The 21,418-nt window shown below is 41.7% G+C and overlaps 1 protein-coding gene across 5 annotated transcripts in view; it reads right to left on the reverse strand.

Annotated features, from left to right (window-relative positions):
• Positions 1-21,418, reverse strand: part of ADCY7 (adenylate cyclase 7) — a 117,483-nt gene that overhangs the window by 17,081 nt on the left and 78,984 nt on the right. For 4 of the 5 annotated variants that reach the window (XM_027869785.1, XM_027869780.1, XM_027869782.1 and 1 more), the window contains exons 10-14: positions 21,017-21,149; positions 5,508-5,696; positions 4,073-4,107; positions 2,326-2,409; positions 206-281 (exon numbers count right to left, since the gene is read on the reverse strand). In XM_027869785.1, coding sequence (XP_027725586.1) covers positions 206-281; positions 2,326-2,409; positions 4,073-4,107; positions 5,508-5,696; positions 21,017-21,149 — 517 coding nt within the window. The remainder of the gene's footprint in view (positions 1-205; positions 282-2,325; positions 2,410-4,072; positions 4,108-5,507; positions 5,697-21,016; positions 21,150-21,418) is intronic. The other variant, XM_027869783.1, reaches the window with a different exon arrangement.

Below are 21,418 nucleotides of genomic sequence, written 5' to 3' on the forward strand. Positions count from 1 at the left end.
CATTTATCAGATGGGGTGCTACCTTCTTAACAACAGAATTGAGGCTGGAGGAAGGGCAATGGGGTGGGAGAAGAAGGGAAGAAGCCTGTAAAAACTGAAGAAAGTTCCCTAATGGTGGAAGTTTAGACACTAGCCACACAACACAATGGGACTGCAGTAGGGCCCTGTCAAATCATGACTTCTGGGCTACACAATCCTCACTTACCTCCTTCTCAAAGTTCTTCTCCACAAAGAACGTCCCGATGGTGTAGAAGTCGTCAGAATTACCGCAGCAGCAAGGTCTGTGTTAAGCACAAGGTGTGGGTACGAACACAAGAGCACACAAAAGACTCAGGAGGACATATGCACGGTGCTCCAGTTTGGGTAGGACTATGGGGACATGGCTAGAGGCTGGGTTCTGGGGGAGACAGGAGGACCACTGGCCGGAGGTGGAGGGGGGCAGGGTCAGGAAGAGCTGTAGGGTTTAGTTTTGGCTCTGCCATTAACTTCTCCTATAACCTGTGCTGTTGTTGTTTGGTCATTTCAGTTGTGTCCAACTCTTTGTGACCCCATTTGGGGTTTTCTTGGCAGAGATACTTCTCTAGCTCGTTTTATAGATGAGGAAACTGAGACAAACGGGGTTGAATGACTAACTTACACAGGGTCACACTGCTAGTGTCTGAAGCCAGATTTGAATTAGAGTCTTCCTGACTCCAGGCATGGCTCTCTATCCACTGGGCCACCTAACTGTCCTTATATGTAACCTTAGGCAACTCATTTCACCTCCCTCAGTTTCCTCATCTGTAAATAGGAGGGTTGAACCACAAGGCCTCTAAGGTCCCTTCTAGCATGAGATCTATGATCCTATATATTCACTGCCCCTATTCACTTCGATTTCCTACCCCCAGAAAATAAAGAGGTTCAACTTGATAACCTCTAATGATTTCTAGCCAGTTTGGTATTCTATGTGGGTATGAATCTGAAAGCTGCAAGACCACACCCATGACAGGCTCAAGAATCATGTGTCAGAGTGGGTTGGGTGGAGGCTGAAAAACGGAAATTAGCAGAGTTGAAAAAAAGAGAATTAGAAAATCTAATATTCACAGTCTCTAGAGTATGTGGGCTTGGCTTCTCCTGGCCTAAATGGCACCAATCTGCTATTTCCCAAGAGTCAGGATCATGCTTTCATAAGTGATGATGATAATGATGATGGCATTAATAGATAGCCTACTATGTGCCAGGCACAGTGCTAAGCACTTTACAAATATTATCTTTACAAGTATTACCTTATTTGATCCCTGCAACAACACTGGGAGATAGGTGCTGTTATTACCTCCTTTTTTTTTTCTTTTTTTTTTTTTTTTTTACAGCTGAGGAAACTGAGTAAATAGAGGTTAAGTGAGTTGCTCAAGGTTACACACTTAGTAAATATATAAAGCTGGATCTGAACTCTGGTCTTCCAGACTCCAGGCCCAGCACTATGCCAAGTGTTTGGGTCAGGACTCCAGGAAAAGTTAACTTCATCCCTTCCCTGCTCTGACCCATCAGTCTCAAAATATCATAGAAAGTCAATATCAGAGGCAGAAACACGAGCTCTCAACATACTCAGTTTCACAAGACCTAAAACTGAGCTGTGGAAGAAGAGATGGGAGAAGTGCAAAGCAAGTAAAAATCCTCCTATACTAAGAAAGGCACTGCACTCTCTCTTCTCCCCGAGGCAGACACAGTCTCCTCCCTGGGGCAAGCACAGCCTCCTCCCCTCAACACATGCCCATCCATTCCTAGCTAGGACAGAACCACCAGACATCTGTTGAGCCAGAATCCATCCTTAGATGCAAAAGATGGAGCTAAAACAGGCCCCAGAGAAAAGGGAGAAAAGAAAGAGGAAAAAAAAGATGTCACAAAGGCAGGACACAGAAGAGAGGAAAAGATGAGAAGAAACTACCGCTGAGATTGAAAGGTGATAACTATCTTCCCTAGAAACAAGAGCTTAGGGTACTAGTTCCAGCCCTAAAACCATTGGGGAGAGAATGTCTCCGGCCAATTGACACAGCTTGGTGTAGAAGACAATGCTGGATTTGGTATCTGGAAGACTGGACTTCAATTCCCTCTTCAGACACTTATTAACTATATGACCCTGGACGAGTCACTCTGTGCCTCAGTTTCCTCACCTGCCAAATGAGGGCATTGGACTGGATGGTCTCTAAGGTCCCTTCTAGCTCTTGATGTATGAGTATGATATTTGTGCACTCAAGTTGGGATTCGGTTTCAAAGAGGTTTGATTCCAGTGGCCCTGCTATTGAGTTTGCTCCTTTTGGGGGAGGGGGAAATCCATAATTGTCTCACCTGGCCAAGCTGAGCCCTTCAATGGCCAACATCAGCTCTTCATCATAGGTGTCCTCCTCAGCCTTCCCCCTTAGAGACATATTTCTGAAATGAGACCCATTCTGCTCCTGGTCCTCCCCTGGCTGAAAGCACAAGTGAGTGTCTGGAGGACCCCCCCACACCTCCCACCGCCAAGTCAGGCAGCCTTGCCCAGTCGTAGAGGCGTGAATGAGATGACCTGACAGGTCTGTGCCTCATTCGCCATGTTGCTTGGGTTTGTTTTGAAGTCAGTAAGGCTTCCTTGGGTTGAACAAAGAGCAAGAAGAGAGTGAAACAACCCAAGACTTCCTTAGAAGGCAGGGACAGTACCCTACTTTTCCTCCCCGCCACAAGTCCCTGGGGCACAGGAATAGGTATGCAGCAAGCACGCAATTAATTCTTGTGGAGATGAGGCCATGGAATGTGTCATTTTTCTGGCTGTGTAACCTCAGTGCCTCAGCACAGTGTCAGACACATAGCAGGCACTTAATAAGCAAACACTCATTGGTTAAATGACATGCAAAGCCTGGTGGCCAGGAATAAATGCTAAAGGCCATTGGATCAACACCAGGGATGGTGCGGCCCCAGTCCTGAACACCTGAAACAGGAGAGAGGAAATGGACGATATAATCCCTGCCCTCAGAGCTAATGGGAAAGGCTGAAAACATAGTGGAAAAATCCCCACATGCAGAAAAGTATGGTGTTAATTACAGCCATATGTTCTACAACAAACTTGGTCAACATTAGCCAAGACACCATTATATGAGGGCTCTGTATTAGTAATGAGCAGTGGTGGGGGTGGGGGGTAGGCTGGGGGATGGGGCGCTTGCGCTGGGAATATTCTAGAATGGCCAGGGCCTTGAGGAATTAGTCAGGAAAAACTTCCCAGAAAGAGTGAGCTGAAAAGTCACGTGGGAGAGGAGAAAGGATACTGGCCTCAGGGGTTAAAAGCCCTAAATTTAAGCCCTACCTCCCATATAACTGAGTTGTGGCAGGATTTGAACCCACTGACTCAAGAGCCAAGGGACTTGGATTCAAATGCTGCCTCTGATGTTTATTCTCTGCATAGCCTTGGGCAAGCCCCTTAATCTTCTCTGAGCCTGTTTCCTCATTGGTACAATTGAGGGTGTTGGGCTACCTAGCATTTAAAGTCTCTTCCAGCTCTAAACCTTTGATTCTGTGATCTAGCCACTTAGAGGAATACGCTAGTGACACTGAGGCTCAATTTTCCCAATCTACAAAATGGGCATCCTCCAATAAATTCCTCTTTTGGGGCCTCATTGTGGCAAGGAGGTAACCCTGAGCTCTCAAAAACTCTGCCGGCAAATCACAAATGATGGCAGGTCCTACTGAGCTGAAAAACATTCTAGCACAGGCCCAGCGATCCAACCTGTGTGTCTGGTACCCAAGTCCAGCCAGGAACGTCACCAGAAGGTTGGCCACCAAGCATGGTGACATTTTGTTGACCTGAGCAGCTCACAAAGACCACCTAAGGAATACAGGTAGGTATCTTGTATAATCTGTGCTGAAAGAAGGGATCACCACACTGACAAAATCACAGGGCCTTGAAGGGCCACTGATGTCGAATTAGGAAAATGCACTGCCTCCTTCCTAAGGCCTCTGGAAGGGAAGCGCTTTGGAAAGTTCAGTGCTAACAGAAGGCAGCCAGTATTTGGAAGAGAAGGGAGGGCTCAGCCCGGCAGAAAGGAGAAGTGAGAATTAAACATACCTATCTGCATCCCTGTGACGCCGTAAGGGGATTGTCTAAAAGGAGGCAAGAAATCAAAATTGAAAATGGTTTCACAGCATGGTGATAACATGCCACATCCTGAAAGGTAAGCAAGCCAGGGCTGACCTGGGCTGCCCTGTGAAACCCGGACAGCATCCCCCATCCCCATGAACCAAGAACTTAACAAGTAAACTGAAAAACACCCAAGGTGGGGTAGGAGAAACAAAGTCTTCAAACAGATCCTATACCTCCTATGGTGCAACAGGGGGCCATCCAAAAACCACAGGGTCACAAGACAATGAGACTGGCACTACATGATGAGGACTCAGTCTCTGCTAAGTCCAACCTCCCTGGACAGGCCAACCTGTACCTACCCCAACTAGCATGAACAGCACTAGATTGGGATGTCTGCAGAAGCGACTCACTCAGGCAACCTCTGGGCCTCAGTTTACTCATCTCTAAGAGAAGATGATATATATCTGCCCTCCCACAATCTCAGGACTGTTGTGAGGGTCTGATGAGATCTCAGATGCAATAACACCATAAATGGAAAAACACCAAAGAAATGTGAAGTGAGTAAGGAACCAGCTCCCTCTGAGAATGACCAGGCATCAGCACCCAAAACCCCCCATGTCCCACACATTGGGTTAGCACTCACCCTGGGCCCAGAAAAAGCATGGGGCAGTGTTAGCAATAGTACCAGAATGTAAAATGAAATGTCCAGATAAATATTTCAAAGCAAATCACTTAAAGTTATTAACAATACTGTCAACTTTGCACTTCCTCGCATGATCTCCACTGGCAGATAAGCTCTGGGACAGGAGGGACTGGTTTTTCATGCTAGTCTTTGAATTCCCAGGACCTAGTACAGTACCTAGTACCTTGCTGACAGGGGCTTACTAAATGCTTGAATTGAATTATTTCATTTGACCTTCATGTTACATCCGTGAGGTAGTGGGCAGGGATTATTCTCTTCATGCTAAAGGTGGGAAACCTGGAGTTCAAAGCTCAAGTCTCACCTTCTGCAGGAGGCCTTTCTGGGTTCCCTACTCTCCCCCCACCACCATTATTGCCTTCACCTCTCAGATTCCCGTCTATCTACTCTGTATATGTCTTGTGTGTACTAAGTATTCACATGGTGTCTCTCCAATAAGAAGACATGGCATTTGAGGGCAGAGACCTTGTTACCTTTCTTTGTATCCCCAATGTATAGCACAGCGAACACACGTGTTTTGATGAGACTGGTCAAGGTGACATCACTTGATAGAGTTAGAATTAGAATTCAGGGCTCCTGGCTCCTTGTCCCTGTTTCTTTCCAGCACATCACACCATAGTCTTTTCCCAGAAGTCGTATTGCTGGCCACCAGTTGCGCAGACACCAAGCCTTTGGGTTTTGGTGAAAAGGGGATGTCAGAGAACAAGAGAGGGGTCTCACCTTTGGTCGCTTCACTTTGGGAATCAGGATGTCAGTGCTTAGACTCTCCCTGTGATTGAGAGATGCAAAGGGCCGAGCTGCTCCCCAAGACTCCAGGTATCGGGTCATTCGGACAGAGGCCCTCATCTTCAGGGCATCGTTGGCTCTTGGCTTTGAGAGGTGCTGGCTGGGTGGTTGCTGTTGCCGGGACTGAAAATGCAAGAATAAAACCATGCCTCTCAAGAAGAATGACTGTAAAGGTCATTGACAAAGAAAAACTAATAAAGATTCTCACAGTCTTCAACTATGACCTTATAGGAGTCTGGGGTGTCCTGAACAACTCACAGAAGGTCAAGTTCAGCCCCTCCTTTGAGCACCAGCATCAGGCCATATCCTCTCCAATCCAGAAGACAAAGGCTGATGTGAGGAATTTATTTCCAGATGCTATAAATCTCCTGCAGCACCCTCCCTGAGCCTGGACAATGACTTCTGGAGCCCATGAATAAATAACTGCCTCCTCCTCCCTACCCTGACCCTGGACATACTCAAAACCACATGGAGAAGAAGGTGAACCCAGAGCAAGGAATGGCGCTCAAAGAGGTCAAGATTCACTGCACCCTTCCAACATTTTCCCTGCACAGATGTTGGAATGAGGCATCTCAGGACTCGGATTCCATAAAGTTCTTCCCTTCCACAGAAGGTGGGAGGAAGGGAGTGGGGAGGGAGTAGGGAGGGAGCTGGGAGGCAACAGGGAAAAGGGTCACAAGACAGAAAAGAGGAAAGCAGACCCCTATATTAAACCAACTGCATTGTGCTTCCTTCAGACTTTGGGGTGACTGGCAGGGACCCAGCAGGCAGAATCGCCTCCAAACACCAGATTTACCTTTTGGTTTCACATTTAAGAGGGTTTGTTTCATGCCATTTACTGTACACAATAATCATAGCAAAAAGCTCATCACAACTTTCATTATTAATCAGTCAATCAACAAGAACTTATTTTATTGAGCACTTACTGGTTGCCGAGCACTATGCTAGATGCTAGAGATATGACAACAAGCAAACACAAGGTCGCTGCCTTCGAGGAGCTCATAGTCTAATGGGGGGAACAGAGTGCAAATATCTATATATAAGCTGTAAATATATATAATATATATGTGTATGTAGGTAAATGTAAATAATCTCTGAGGGGAGGCACTTTCTGGGGGTGGGAGAGGAGACCCAGGAAAGGCCTCCTGCAGAAGTAGGATCTGAGTTGAGTCCTGAAGGAAACCAGAAGGTGGCAGAGTATTCCAGGCACCAGAGAAAGCCAGTGAAATCAAGTCAAGTAAACAAGCATTATTAAGTGCCTAGTACGTGCCAGGCACTGTGCTAAGCACTGGAATTACCAAAATAATAATTTTTTTGAAAAGTATAATGCTATCCCAAAGAGATCACACAAATGGGAAAAGGACCTACATGTACAAAAATATCCATAGCAGCTCTTTTTTTAGTAGCAAAGAATTGGAAATTGAGAGGATGCCCATCAATTGGGGAATGGCTGAGCAAGTTGTGGTATATGAACGTGACGGAATACTATTGTGCTATAAGAAATGATGAACAGGCTGACTTCAGAAAAACCTGGAAAGACTTGTATGGTCTGATGCTGAGTGAAGTGAGCAGAGCCAAAAGAACATTGTACACAATAACAGTCACATTGTATGATGACTAAATATTGATAAACTTAACCCTTCCTGGCAATACAAGGATCTAAGACATCTCCAGGGGCCTTGTGATGGAAAATGCTATCCACACCCAAAGAAAGAACTATGGAAGCCAAATTGCTATTTTTTTTCCTCTTCCTGTTGGGTTTTGTCTCATCTTTCTGATGGTTCCTCCTATTGATTTTAATTTCTACTTAAAACATCACTAATGTGAAAATATTTTTAATGTGAATGTAAATGTATAGCCTATATCAGATTGTGTGCTGTTTTGGGATGGGGGAGAAAAATTTTAAACACAAAAGCATATGGAAGTGATTATTGATAAATCAAAAAAAATTAATTAAAAAAAAGAAAATTAAAAAAAGAAAAAAAAAAGAAAAGTACAATGCTAAATGCTGGAGATACAACCAAAGACAAACACAATGTTCCTGCCATCAAGAAGTTCACAGTCTGATGGGGGAGACAGCAGGCAAGCTGCACCAGCAAAATACAGACAGGATAACGTGAAGATAACGTGAGAGGGAAGGCACTAAGATCAAAGAAGACTAAGAAAGACTTCTTGTAGAAGGCAAGCCTTTAGTGGAGACCTGAAGAAAGCCAGGAGGCAGAAATGAGGAATGAGAGAATTCCAGGAATGGGAGACAGGAAAACGGGGGACAGTCAAGGAGATGGAATGTTGTGTTCATGGAACAGAGAGCAGACGAAGGTCACTGGATGGTGTTGTACAGGCAGGGAAGTAAAGGGGGAAAGGCCAGAAAGGCAGGAACAGGCCAGTTGTAAAAGGCTTTGAATGCCAAGCAGAAAACTTTATATTGGATCCTGGAGGTGACAGAAAACCACTGGAGTTTACTGAACCAGGCAAGTGACATGGACAGACTTGTACTTGAGGAAAATCAATCTGGCAGCAGAGTGGAGGATGGATTAGAGGGAGGAGGGACTTGAAACCAAGAGGCCACTAGAAGACTATGGCACAAATGGATAATTTTGATTATATTAAATTGAAAAGTTTTTGCACAAACAAAGCCAGTGCAACCAAGATTAGGAGGGAAGCAGAAAACTGGAAAAGAATTTTTATAATCAGTGTCTCTGACAAGGGCCTCATTTCTAAAATATACAGAGAACTTAGTCAAATTTATGAGAATACAAGTCATTTGGGGCAGCTAGATGGCGCAGTGGATAGAGCACCAGCCCTGGAGTCAGGAGGACCTGAGTTCACATATAACCTCAGACCAAACACTTGACACGTCATAGCTGTGTGACCCTGGCCAAGTCACTTAACCCCATTGCCTAGCCAAAAAAAAAAATACAAGTCATTCCCCAATTGATAAATGGTCAAAGGATATGAACAGACAGTTATCAGATGAAGAAATTAAAGCTATCTATAGGCATATGAAAAAATGCTTTAAATCACTATTGATTAGGGAAATGCAAATCAAAATGACTCTGAGGTACCACATCACAGCTATCAGATTAGCTAACATGACAAAACAGGAAAATGATAAATGTTGGAGAAGATGTGGGAAAATTGGAACACTAATGCATTGCTGGTGGAGTTGTGAACTGATCCAACCATTTTGGAGAGCAATTTGGAACTATGCCCAAAGGCCTATAAAAATGTGCATACCCTTTGACCCAGCAATAGCACTTCTAGGGCTATATCTCAAAGAGATCATAAAAATAGGGAAAGGACTTACATGTACAAAAATATTTATAGCAGCTTTTATTGTGGTGGCAAAGAATTGGAAATTGAGGGAATGCCCATCAATTGAGGAATGGCTGAGGAAGTTGTGGCATATGAATGTAATAAAATACTATTGTGTTATAAGAAATGATGAGCGGGCAGACTTCAGAAAAACCTGGAAACACTTGTATGGTCTGATACTGAGTGAAGTGAGCAGAACCGGGAGAACGTTGTATACAGTAACAGTCATGTTCAATGACTAACTTTAATACTTAGCTCTTCTCAGGAACGCAAGGATCCAAGATAATGCCAAAGGACACATGATGGAAAATTCTGTCCACATCCAGAAAAAACAAAAACTGTGGAGTCTGAATGTAGATCAAAGCATATTATTTTCTCTCTCTTTTTTCTTTTTTCTTTTGTTTGTTTCTTCTTTCTTGTGGTTTCTCCCATTGGTTCTAATTCTTTACAATGTGACTAATGTAAAAATAGGTTTAATATGAATATATATGTAGAGCCTATATCAAATTGCACACCATCTTGGGATGGGGGGAGGGAAGAGGTGGGGAGAAAATTTGGAACTCAAAATCTTACAGAAATGAATGTTGAAAACTAAAAATAAAAAAATAATAATTTAAAAAGAAGAAGAAGACTAGCACTCAATAGTCCAGGCATGAGGTGATGAGAGCCTGCATGAGGGTGGTGGCTGTGTGAGTGAAAAGAAGGCTACATTTGATAATTATAAAGTACCTGCAATAATAATATTATTTATACCTTATATCGGTAGAACACTTTCCAATTTAGAAAGCACTTTCATATACAATAACACATTTGATCCTCAAAAAAAGGCAGAGCAGGGATTAGCATCCCTATTTTACTAATAAAGAAACTGAGGCTTAGGGAGGTTAAGGAGCCCTATGGGTTCAAACTTGAGCAAATCACTTAATCTTAATACAATTCCAAAAGATTCATGATGGAAAATGCTATCCACATCCAGAGAAAGAACTATGGAGTCTGAATGCAGACCAAAGCATACTACTTTCTCTTTTTTTTTGTTTTTTATTTCTCGTGGTTTTTCTCTTTTGTTCTGATTCTTCCTTCACAACATGACTAATGTTCAAATACATTTAAAATGATTGTACACGTATAACTTATATCAGATTGCTTGCTGTCTTGGGGAGGGGTGAGGGAAAGTAGGGAGAGAGAAAAATATTTGGAACTCAATTCAACAATGAATGTTGGAAACTATATTTACATGGAATTGGAAAAAATAAAATACTATTAAGTTGGGGGAAAGGGGAAAAAAGAATTTTATCATTATTAGGGCAGTTAGAAGGAGTCTACTATGCAGACAAAGGGCATGAATATGAGTTGATTATGTTGGGATCCTCTCCAAAAATAAATAAATAAATAAATGAAGGTGTAATAAAGTACTGAAAAATAGGGAGAAGGGAGAGGAAGAATGGCAAATTTTTCTCACATAAAAGGGGCATGTAAGGGAGAGCTTTTATAGTGGAAGGGAAAACGAGAGAGCAGAATCTATTATGCTTCAGCTAAAGTAAAAAAGGCAGGTGTAGCAATAATGATTTCAGACAAAATAAAAGCAAAAACAGACCTAATTAAAAGGGAAAATCAGGGAAACTACATTTTACTAAAAGGTACCATAGACAATTAAGTAATATTAAAAAAAAATTTACGGGACGTTTCCCTGATAAGTCCTCTTTTCTCAAATATATAGGATGAATTGATGCAAAGTGAAGTGAGAAGAACCAAAAGATTACTGTGCCCAGTAACAGCAATGTTGTAATGATGATCAACTGTGAAAGACTCAGCTAGGCTGATCCAATATAATGAGGCAAGACAATTTCAAAGGACTCAGGATGAAAAAAAAAAATGTTGTCCATCTGAGAGAGAACTGATGAGTGTAAACTGAAGTATTTTTATCCCTTTTTAAATTTCTGGGGTTTCTTTTTTGCAATATGGTTAATATGGAAATATGCTTTGCACGATTTCATATGTATAATTGATATCATTTTGCTTTCCTTCTCCGTGGGCGTGGTAGGGCTGGGAAGGAGAGAATTTGGAACTCAAAATTTTAAAAGAATGTTCAACATAAATAAATAATAATTTTTAAAAAATAAATAACAAAGAAGAAAACAGATTCTGGAGAATAGGGAAAGTACCACAAGCTTGGAGAAGATCAAATGCTAATCTAATTTGTGAAAGGGGAAAGGTGGGAGTGAAAGGAAGAAAGGGAATAGAGTGATATCTGCAGACTTTAGGCCAGTGAACTTGACTAATTCCTAACAAAATGCTAGGATATATTATTAAAGAGATTGGTTAGTGAATATTGGGGGGGGGGGAAGAAATCAGGGATTACAACAGGCTGGCATGGCTTCAGCAAAGAGGTCATTTCAGAATAATCTGATTTACTTTTCTGACAGGGTTACCAAACTAGTAGGTCAGAAGTATGCTCTAAAGTTTACCTAGATTTCAGCAAAGCATTTGTTTGTTTGTTTTTGCTTTTTGGTGAGGAAGTTGGGGTTAAGTGACTTGCCCAGGGTCACACAGCTAGTAAGTGTCAAGTGTCTGAGGCCGAATTTGAACTCAGGTCCTCCTGACTCCAAGGTCAGAGCTCTATCCACTGCGCTACCTAGCTGCCCCCCAGCAAAGCATTTTACAAAATCTCACATGCCATTTTTGGACACAACAAAAATGTGAGCCACAGTGTTGTATTTAAGGCAAAATCAAGATGGCAAAGTGATGGGAAGCCATATAGCCTAGCTCCCCACTATACTTCCTCTTCAATGATCTAGAAAACACACCAATTCTGATCAGGAAAGTCAAAGGAAAGTGACAGTACATCATTTATCCAGCCCAAGGCAGCTTAGGGAGAAAGACATAGAGGTCTGTGGACACTGAGGATGGGCTCTGGACCAAAGCACACAGTCTGCTGCTGGAAGAAGCATTTCAGTGCTCAGGGACCGAAAGAGGGTGGAGACAGAGCACCAGGACAGGAAGCACCAGGGCAGAAAGAGAGCTCGGGGGATCCCTGAAATACTGCTGGGTACAGGGGGCAGGTACCACCTGACAGCTTTGTTACCCACTACCAGTTGTGGGTCACAGATTCAGGGCAGAAAGAAGCAGTTTTGAATGTCGGCCTTACCTGTATACTGAGCAAAGAACAAGTTCCAGAAATGTAACTGTGTGCTCTGATCCCAGGAACTGAGAGGTGACTCATTTCTAGCCTGTAGCCTAGCACCTAAGCCTATGATAAAATAACCAAGGCAGGAATCCTAAACCAAAGAGGAGCTAGCAATTCAGGCACTCTGAACCTACAGAGTAGGCTAACAGTGACCAAGTCCAGCAACTGTCTACCAAAACTTTCATCAACAAGCCAACAGACCCAAACCTGTCTTTAGGAACTTTCAGAGGGTCAGATCAAGAGAGCAGTGAACAGATTTCAACCCAGATCATACCGCTTCCAGAACTCTGAAAGTCCGTAGGCACCCATCCTGACCTGTGAAAGCAGCAGCAGGACATAAAAGCCATAAAAGCTCAAGCCAGACATTCTCCCCAAGAAGTGCAGACTAACATGAAGTCCAAAATCAAGAAACAGACTGGAAGAATGAGCAAACAAACAAACAAAAAAAAGGAACTCAACCATAAAGAGCAACTATGGTTACAAGAAAGCTCAAGATACAAACAGAGAAGATAATGACTTGAAAACATCTATAAGCAAAGGCCCAAAGATAAATGCAGCGTAGACACAAGTCCAATAAGAATTCCTAGAAGAGTTAAAGAGTTTGGTCTTTTTTATTATTATTATTATTTTAAAACTAAATGAGAGTGGTAGAGGAAAAAAACAGGAAAAGAAGTGAGAGCTAGAGAAAAAATATATGAAAAAAATAATAGCTTGGAAAAGGAGGTACAAAACCTTACTGCAGAAAATAAATCCTTGAAAATTAGAACTGACCAAATGGAAGCTAATGATTCCATGAGACATCAAAAAATAATAAAACAGAGTCAAAAGTCTGAAAAAAATAGGAGAAAATGTGACATACAGAAAAAAAAACCCAACTGCCCTAGAAAATGGATCAAAGAGGGACAATTTAAGAATCACTGAACTACCTAAAAGACATGAACAAAAAAAGAGCCTTGACGTCATACTTTAAGAAATCATAAAAGAAAACTGCACAGATATCTTTGATCCAAAGAGCAAAGCAGAGACTGAAAGAATTCAGTTACCTCCTGAAACCCCAAAATAAAAATTCTCAGGAATATTATAGTTAAAATTCAGAGCCCCTAGATCAAAGAAAATATACTGCAAGCAGACAGAAAGAAGGAATTCAAGTACCAACAAGCAACAATTTGGATCACACAAGATTTAGCAGCCATTACTATAAGGAGCAAAGAGCTTTAAATATACTACTCTAGAAAGCAAAGGACCTAGGATTACAACCAAGAATAAACTACCTAGCAAACTGAGTATAATCCTACAAGGGGGGAAAATGAGCCTTTAATAAAATAGAAGACTTTCAAGCATTCCTCATAAAAAGACCAGAGATGAGTAGAAAATCTGGCATGAGAGTCAAGAGAAGCATGAGAAGGTAAACATGAACAAGCAATCATAAGGAACTAAACAAGGTTAAATTGTTTACAATCTTATATAGGAAAATGATACATGTAACCCCTCCTATTTCTATCATCATCAGGGATCACAGAGGGAGTCTAATTAGACAGAGAACCTAGAAGTGATTGTTATGTTTTGATGATATCAAAGAAGAATGGAAAGGGTAAAGAAGAGGAACACACTGGGAGAGGGGAAAAGGAGAAGAATGGGAAAACTTATTTCACATGAATGAGGTGCACAAGGTAAAATTTATATAAGGAGACAACAGTAGGAGAGGAGCAGCAACACTTGCATCTCACTATCATATGAAATGGTTGATGGAGGAAAAAATACACATACACACAGTTGGGAACAGAAATACATCTTACCCTACAGGGAAATAGGAGAAAAAAGGGGTTAAGAAAAAGGAGGAAAAGAAGTAGAGTAGAATAAGGTAGGCATCAGTCAAAAGCCAAACAGACTCTTAAAGAGGAGATGGAGGGGAAAAGGAAAGGTATAAGAAAATAGCATGGAGAGAGATATACAGCAATCATAACTGTGAATGTAAATAGAATGAACTCACCCATAAAATGGAAGAGGAGAATGGACTGGAAACCAGAATCCAACAATATGTTGTTTACAAGAAACATACTTGAACGAGAAAGACACACACAGAGTTAAAATAAAAGGGGAGGGGAGCTGGAGCATAATCTACCATGCTTCAGCTAAAGTAAAGAAAAAAAAAGGCAGGAGTAGCAATCATGATCTCAAATAAAGCAAAAGCAAAAATAGTCTTACTTAAAAGAGATAAACAAGGAAACTACATTTTGGTAAAAGGTACCACAGTCAATGAATTAATATCAATACTAAACATATACACACCAAATGGCATATAGCATTTAAATTCTTAAAGGAAAAGTTAAACAAATTACGGGGAGCAATAGTAAGTGAAAGTATAATAGTGGAAAGCCTCAATTTGCCCCTTCTCAAACCTAGATATATTTAACACAGTAATATAATAAGATCAATTTGAAACTGGTTAAACAGACAGACTCAAAGAGTAATCATTAATAATTCAATGTCCACATAGAAGGACATTCCTAGTGGAGGGCCAGAAATCTATGCTTGGACTTGTACTATTAAGCCTTTTTATTAATGACTTGGATAAGGGCACAGACAGTATGCTCATCAGATATACAGATGACACAAAGGTGGAAGGATAACTAAAGTCTTAGGCTAGGTCATTGGGCCTAATCTAATAAGATTAAATTGAAATGGGATAAATGTAAAGTTTTATGCTTGGGTTCAAATAAACAGCTTCACAAGTACAAAATAAGGGAGGAAGGACTGGGCAGCAATTTGTCTGAAAAAAAAAATACTAAGAGTTTTACTGGACTGCTAGCTTAATGTGAGTCAACAGTATGATATTACAGCCAGGAAAACTAAGGCAATCTTAGATTGCATTAAAAGAAGCATAGTGACTATCACCTGGAAGGTGATGGTTCTTCTGTACTCTTTTGTGATCAGAAGATAAATGAGGTATTATATTCAATGTTGGCAAGTTTTAGGAAGGAGACTGACAACCTAGAGTGTAACCATTAGGATGAGCTGACTGAAGACCATACCATATGAAGATCAGATGAAGGAAAAAGGAATGTTTAGCCTAGAGAACACTTAAGGGTAGAGATGAGCGGGAGGACACAAGAGCTGTCTTCAAGTATCTGAAGAGTTGCCATTCAAAGAGGGATTAAAATTGTTTAGTTTGGCACTAGAAGCCAGAACTGAGAGCAAAGCTGAAAAGAGGCAAATTTAGGCTTAAGGTAATAAGGAACTTCCTAACAAGCAGAGCCATCCAAAAGCAGTAGGGCTTGCCTTGGGAGATGATGGTTTCCCTGCCAGCAAAGGTCTTAAATTGAAGGCTGGATGGCCACTTTTTGAGTACTTTGTAAATGGGACCTGTATTCATGAGTAAAGACCAAATGGTCTTCCAACTCTGAGGCTGAGTGAAACCATAAGCACCATGCAGTCTTGTATTCTCTGCATCATACCATTCAGCCAATTGTGGGCCCATAAAGAAGTGACTGGCTATAGAATATTGTTTCTAAAAGCATGCCTTTCCCTTCTGATATTTTCATCAAATATACTTTCAAATCATGTTGGAAATGGTTCTCATAAAAATATTTTTGTAATGAAAAAGAAGGCATATGGGTTGGCAGTTACTGATATCTTATCAATCATCTAATAATAACCATGACTTTTTCAAAAACATTTAATATCTTTATTTCCTTCCAGATATCTTTAGGATCAACTTCTCGGCAACATCAAAATTGTATTTCCTCCAGCATGGGTCTTTTCTGAGTATTCTTGGTCTGCTCCAGTTGTTCTTCAATCTTTATTTTCTTTATTGCCATTTCTATTTCCCCACTTGAGGGACTTTGCAATAGCACTGTCATTGATGAAAAAAATAACTTGTTGTAGATGGGCTCTTTGTCTGCACTCCTCAGTATTTTATGAGTCATGGATAGTACAAATATTCTTAGCCAGTAAATCAGCACTTATTAATCACTTACTGTGGGCCAGTTACTATGCTAAGGGCTAGAGATTCAAAGAAAGGTAAAACTAGGGTCTCTGCCCTCTAGAAGCTCACATTCAAATGGAGAGAGTGGGGAGGGGGAAGCAACATGCAAATATATGTACATACAAGATATATCCAATGGAAATGGAAAGGCAATCTCAGAGGGAAGGAGCTAGTGGTAGGGAGGATCTGGAAAGGCTTCGAAGGTAGAATTTGAGAAGAAGCCAGAGGAGCCAAGAGGGAAAGGTGAGAAGTAATAGCATTCGAGGCCTAGGGAACGGCCAGAAAAAGTGGGGAGGCAGGAGATGGCATGTCCTATTTTAGGGACAGCAAATAAACCAGAGGCTGGATCATATAGTACATGGAAGGAAATAATGTGAAAAGAAAACTAGAAAGGGCCAGGTTGTAAAAGGCTTTAAATGCCAAGAGCATTTTATATTTGATCCTGGAGGTAACAGGGAGCCATTGGCATTTACTGAGTAGGGAGTGGCAGGGTCAGACCTGTGCTTTAGGAAAGTCACTTTGGCAACTGAGAGGAGAATAGATTAGAATGGAGTTCTTGGTTCCATTTTACAGATTAGGAAACTGACGCTCATACAGGGGAAGTGACTCAATCCCACACTTCCTGATTCTAAAACCAAGACTCTATTCTAACACAATAGGTCAAGTCAGCCTCAACTAGCTGGGTATTACTGTATCAAATCTAGCCCTATTATTTGTGGTAGCAAAAACTTGGAAACAATGTAACAATGCCTTAACAAATTGTGACACAAGAACATAGTAGAGTATTAGTGCTCCAGAAGAAACAAATATGAGAAATTCACACAAATTTGGAAGATCTGCATAAACTGCAAATGTGTGTGTGTGTATACGTGTGCACAAATATACACATGCATATGATACATTTCATATTATTTTCATATATGGAATTATATGTACATTTAATATATATTATACAATTACTCAGGGGAAAATAGGTGACCCAGTGGATAGAGTGCCAGAGTCGGGAAGACTCATGTCCTTGAATTCTAATGTAGTCTCAGACACTTACTAGCTGTGTGACCCTGGACAAGTCACTTCACCCTGTTTGTCTGATTTCCTCATCTATTAAAGGAGCTGGAGAAGGAATAACAAACCACTCTAGTATCTTCGTCAAGAAAACCCCAAATGGGGTCATAAAGAGTTGGATATAACTAAAAAATTACTAAACAACAACACAATTATATACATTATACATATATTATACAATTTATATATGTATACACATATACACACAATATGGAAAGGCAACCAAACTGATTAATCGTAATAAACAATCTTGGCACTGGAAAAAGACAATGAAATACGTTTCTCTCCTTTTAGTAGAGATGTGGGAGAATAGGGGTATAGAACAAGGAATGCACTGTCAAACAATACTGTTTTGTCAGTCCCTGTTGCTTAACTCCATTTGCTTTGTGACAAACGAAAGGTACATCCAAAAATTACTGTGGCAAAAAAAAGTATCAATAAAACATTTAAAATATGATAAAATAAAGTTCAAGATAACAACTGCTTAGGGTAACAGCCTGACGATGGAAAGAACAATGACTTGGGAGTCAGAACCCCTGGGTTCTAGTGTTTATTCTTTCATTCACTGAATATGACCTTAGGCAAATAAAATCCCCTTTCCAGGCCTCAGTTTCCTCCTCTTACTAAAAATGAGAGGATTAGTCTTAAACAATCTCTAAGGATCCTTCCAGTTCTAACATTCAGAGATTTCCATCACTATCTGGGGGAGAAGGAAGCAGATAGTGCCTTCAGGATAAGACACAAAGGTCTATATCCCCATTTCTCAGTAGTGGTAACTAAGACCAGCTGAGCCCACAGATCCTTGGCTACGATCCCAGGCATCTAGAAATGAGAAACTGGACAGTCTTGTTTTGATGCACCCAACTCATCTAAATACTTAACGGCTGGGTCTTTAAAGTAGACCTTGATGTGCCGCTGGGCCAGAGAGAGAGAGAGAGAGAGAGAGCTTGAAAACAGATTGACGACATTCTTGTCAGAGCCCCAAGAATGATTCACCAAAGCCACATACAGACTTGCTGGCCTCCTGTGTGGAAAATAATTCTGTTTGTCCAGGCATGTGGCAGGGTAGGGGAAAAGCCCTCAACCCCAAACCATGTGAGAAGGACCCAGAGCAGGGCTGTTGCAAGAAGAAGAAAGATAAGAATAGGGCGTGAAGGCAGAAAAATCTAGGTTCTTTCCCAAACTCTGTCCTCCACATCATGGTATCAGGTCACATGCTTACTTCATTGTCTGAGAAGATGACCAATCTTCCTTGGCCTGACTATGGGGACTCACTAGCAAAAATGTGACATCCTGACCCCAGCGCTTTGCAAGAACAAAGTCCTTGGGACAAATAACACTTGCATAGGGACATGGGGACAGACAATTTGAAGGAGGAACTGTTTCAAATGGAAATTTAAGAGCAATAGCCAAAAAACACGGCTCAGAGTTGAAACCACTGCCAGCCCCATGACTCCCCAGAACAAAGGCAGAATTCTGGTCACGAAGGAACCCAATGCCAACGAGCCAGATCAGTCAATCATCTTCAGAACCTCAGCCCCTGGGACAGTTCTGTGTCTCAGTGCATACTCTCCACCCACCTACACTTCTGGTGCTGGAGAGAGTCCATCACACATAGGCATAATAGGATCACATATTTAGAACTGGAAGGGACCTCAGAGTCCAACCCCCCCCCCCATTTTACTGGTGAGAAATTAAGGCCCAGAGAATTTAAGTGACTTGCCTGAGGTCACACAAGCAATATGGTAGCAGAGGGATTTGAACCCAGTTCCTCTAATTCCAAATTCAATGATCCTTCCACTGTATCAAGAGTCACTATTTATTTAATTAAAATGATTTTGTATAGGGAATTAGGGGACTAGGGAGAATAACCAGAGATAACTGGAGGCATGTTGAGCCCAGGGAATGACGGTCTCCTACAGGCCCAGCTCAAGTCTCATTTACTCCAGCTTCATATACTCAACCCCTATAACACTCTTATAGAACCTATCCTATATAACTCAGTCCTGAATTACATACTATCTTATGTTTCATGCTGCTCTTTCATGTGTGTCCACTTTATTTCCTTTGCCACACTTTGGGCTGGGTCTGTATCTCATACAGCACTGTCTCCCCCATGATACCAAACATGACAGATGTACAGTAGCTATTGGATGGCATAATGGAAAGAGCACTAAATTTAGAGTCAAGAGACTTGGATTCAAATCTTGACTTTCTACCTGTGGAACTTTGTGACAAGTCATTTTCCTTAGACCTCTGGTTTCTCATTTGTAAAATGGAGGGGACTTCATCTCTATGGTCTCACTCAAGTATAAAGAACATAAAGAACCCTTCAGCAAGCATTCATCAATTGTTTTACTGGTTAGAAAAGAAAAATATTCAATGGACAGATAATGGATTAGACAGGGTAAACTGCTAAAAAAAATTAATTGTGCTGAGACATCTATTATTCTTAAAAAGAAGTGCTAGGATTGAATTCAGAGAATCTGGGTTCAAATCCCAGCTCTGCTCCCTACTACTATAGGACCTTAAGTATAGTATTTTCTCTAATCTGGGCTCAGTAAATGAGTAAAATGAGGGTGTTGGATTTGTCAATTGCTAGAGTCACATCCAGTGCCAGATCTATGGCTCCTATAAGTTGCATGAGAAAACATAACTGGAACTGGAAAACAACACATGCAATAGGAGTTGAGCTGGAAACTCCATTTCCTACTCATTTATAAGCCTGGCAGAGACTTGCTTAAAAGAAAAGACTCCATTGAGGAATCTGAGGTCCGTCTGACTACACAAAAGAAAAGGAAAAGGAGATGGGGAGGGACAGGAGGGAAAACTGAGACAGGCCAAAGTGGATGGTAAAGAGATCTGTCTGCCTACCAATTGCTGGAACACATCTCTCCTTGCTTCAGAACTGAATTGCCTAGGAGGGGTGTACCCTTGGTTGGCAAAAGCCTAGTAGAAAGGAGAGCTCTCTGGAGACAAATGGATAAACTCTTCCTCCTACACCTTTTCTCCCTCCCTCCCCACCCCACCCCCTCTGTCTCTGTCTCTCTTATATATACACACACTCATATACATACTCTATCTAACACGCACTCTCTCTCACAATCTTTCATACTCAATACACACTCTCACACATTTTCTCTCTCTCTCTCTCTCTCTCTCTCTCTCTCTCTCTCTCCTTCTCTCCCTCCCTCATACATACACACACTCATATATATACTCTCTCTCACACATACTCTCTCATACTCAATACAGTCTCACACATTCTCTTTCACACACACATATTTTCTCTCTCTCTCTCTCTCCCTCTCTCCCTGTCTTTCTCCCTCTCCTTCCAACACTACCAGCATTTTTTGCTGCTCTGATTCCTTCCCCCGCAATGGACTTTTCAAAGAGCCCCAAAGGCAGGAACTCTCCTCCCTGCTCCCCCTTGCATTCCACCCCCTTTCCTTCTATTGGCACTTCCTTCTGTGTCTCTCTTATGCACTTATCACTTACCATGTGATGTGTATTCGCAGTTATCCATGGTTGGGTTTTGTCCTCCTACTAAACTCCAACCAGTTACAGACTCTCTCTTTTGAGTTCTGGATCACCACCAGCACCCATCCTGGGGCTCTGCCCACAGCAGGTGTTTTATAAATGGTGTATCTGTTGAACTGTATGATTGTGACTCACAAATTTTCAAGGCCAGGCAAGCCAGTAAAAGAAGCAGGGAAGTGAGATGGGAGATACCCCAGGCTCTGGAAATGGCCAGAAGCTCTTTGAAACAGACACTGCTGTACAACAGCTGGACACCCCCCCCCAAACACATCAATATGGTCCTGGCAGACCCATACATTCTCCCACACACATACACCAAAGACTCCTAAGAGCGGAAGAAAAAACTGAACATACCCGAGGGTCTATAACCAGGTAGGTCTGAATGTTCATCTCCTTCAGGTAGGGGTCTCTCTGCTGTCCATTCCCCTCCTCCACTTCATATGCTTTGTCCAGATGGTTTAATGTGGCTTCAGTGATGTGCACCCGGCTGCAGAGAAGAATGTGGAAAAAAAGGAATTCAAACCACATGTGCTCAAAAACCTCCAAGGAGGGTCTCTCAACCTAATTTAGTCATCCTGAGCTTCTCTGGTGCCAGGGAAGCTACAGGTGTTCAGATCCATGTCACTATCCCCCTGCCCCTACCACATACATGCTTTATTTGGAAGGAAAAGGTGTACTTTGATGGATTGTGGTGAGAATTGGGGGAAGGAAGGAAGGAAGGAAGGAAGGAAGGAAGGAAGGAAGGAAGGAAGGAAG

The sequence above is a fragment of the Vombatus ursinus genome, unplaced genomic scaffold (assembly GCF_900497805.2).
Source record: "Vombatus ursinus unplaced genomic scaffold, bare-nosed wombat genome assembly UNPS02014793.1, whole genome shotgun sequence".
Lineage (NCBI taxonomy): Eukaryota > Metazoa > Chordata > Mammalia > Diprotodontia > Vombatidae > Vombatus > Vombatus ursinus.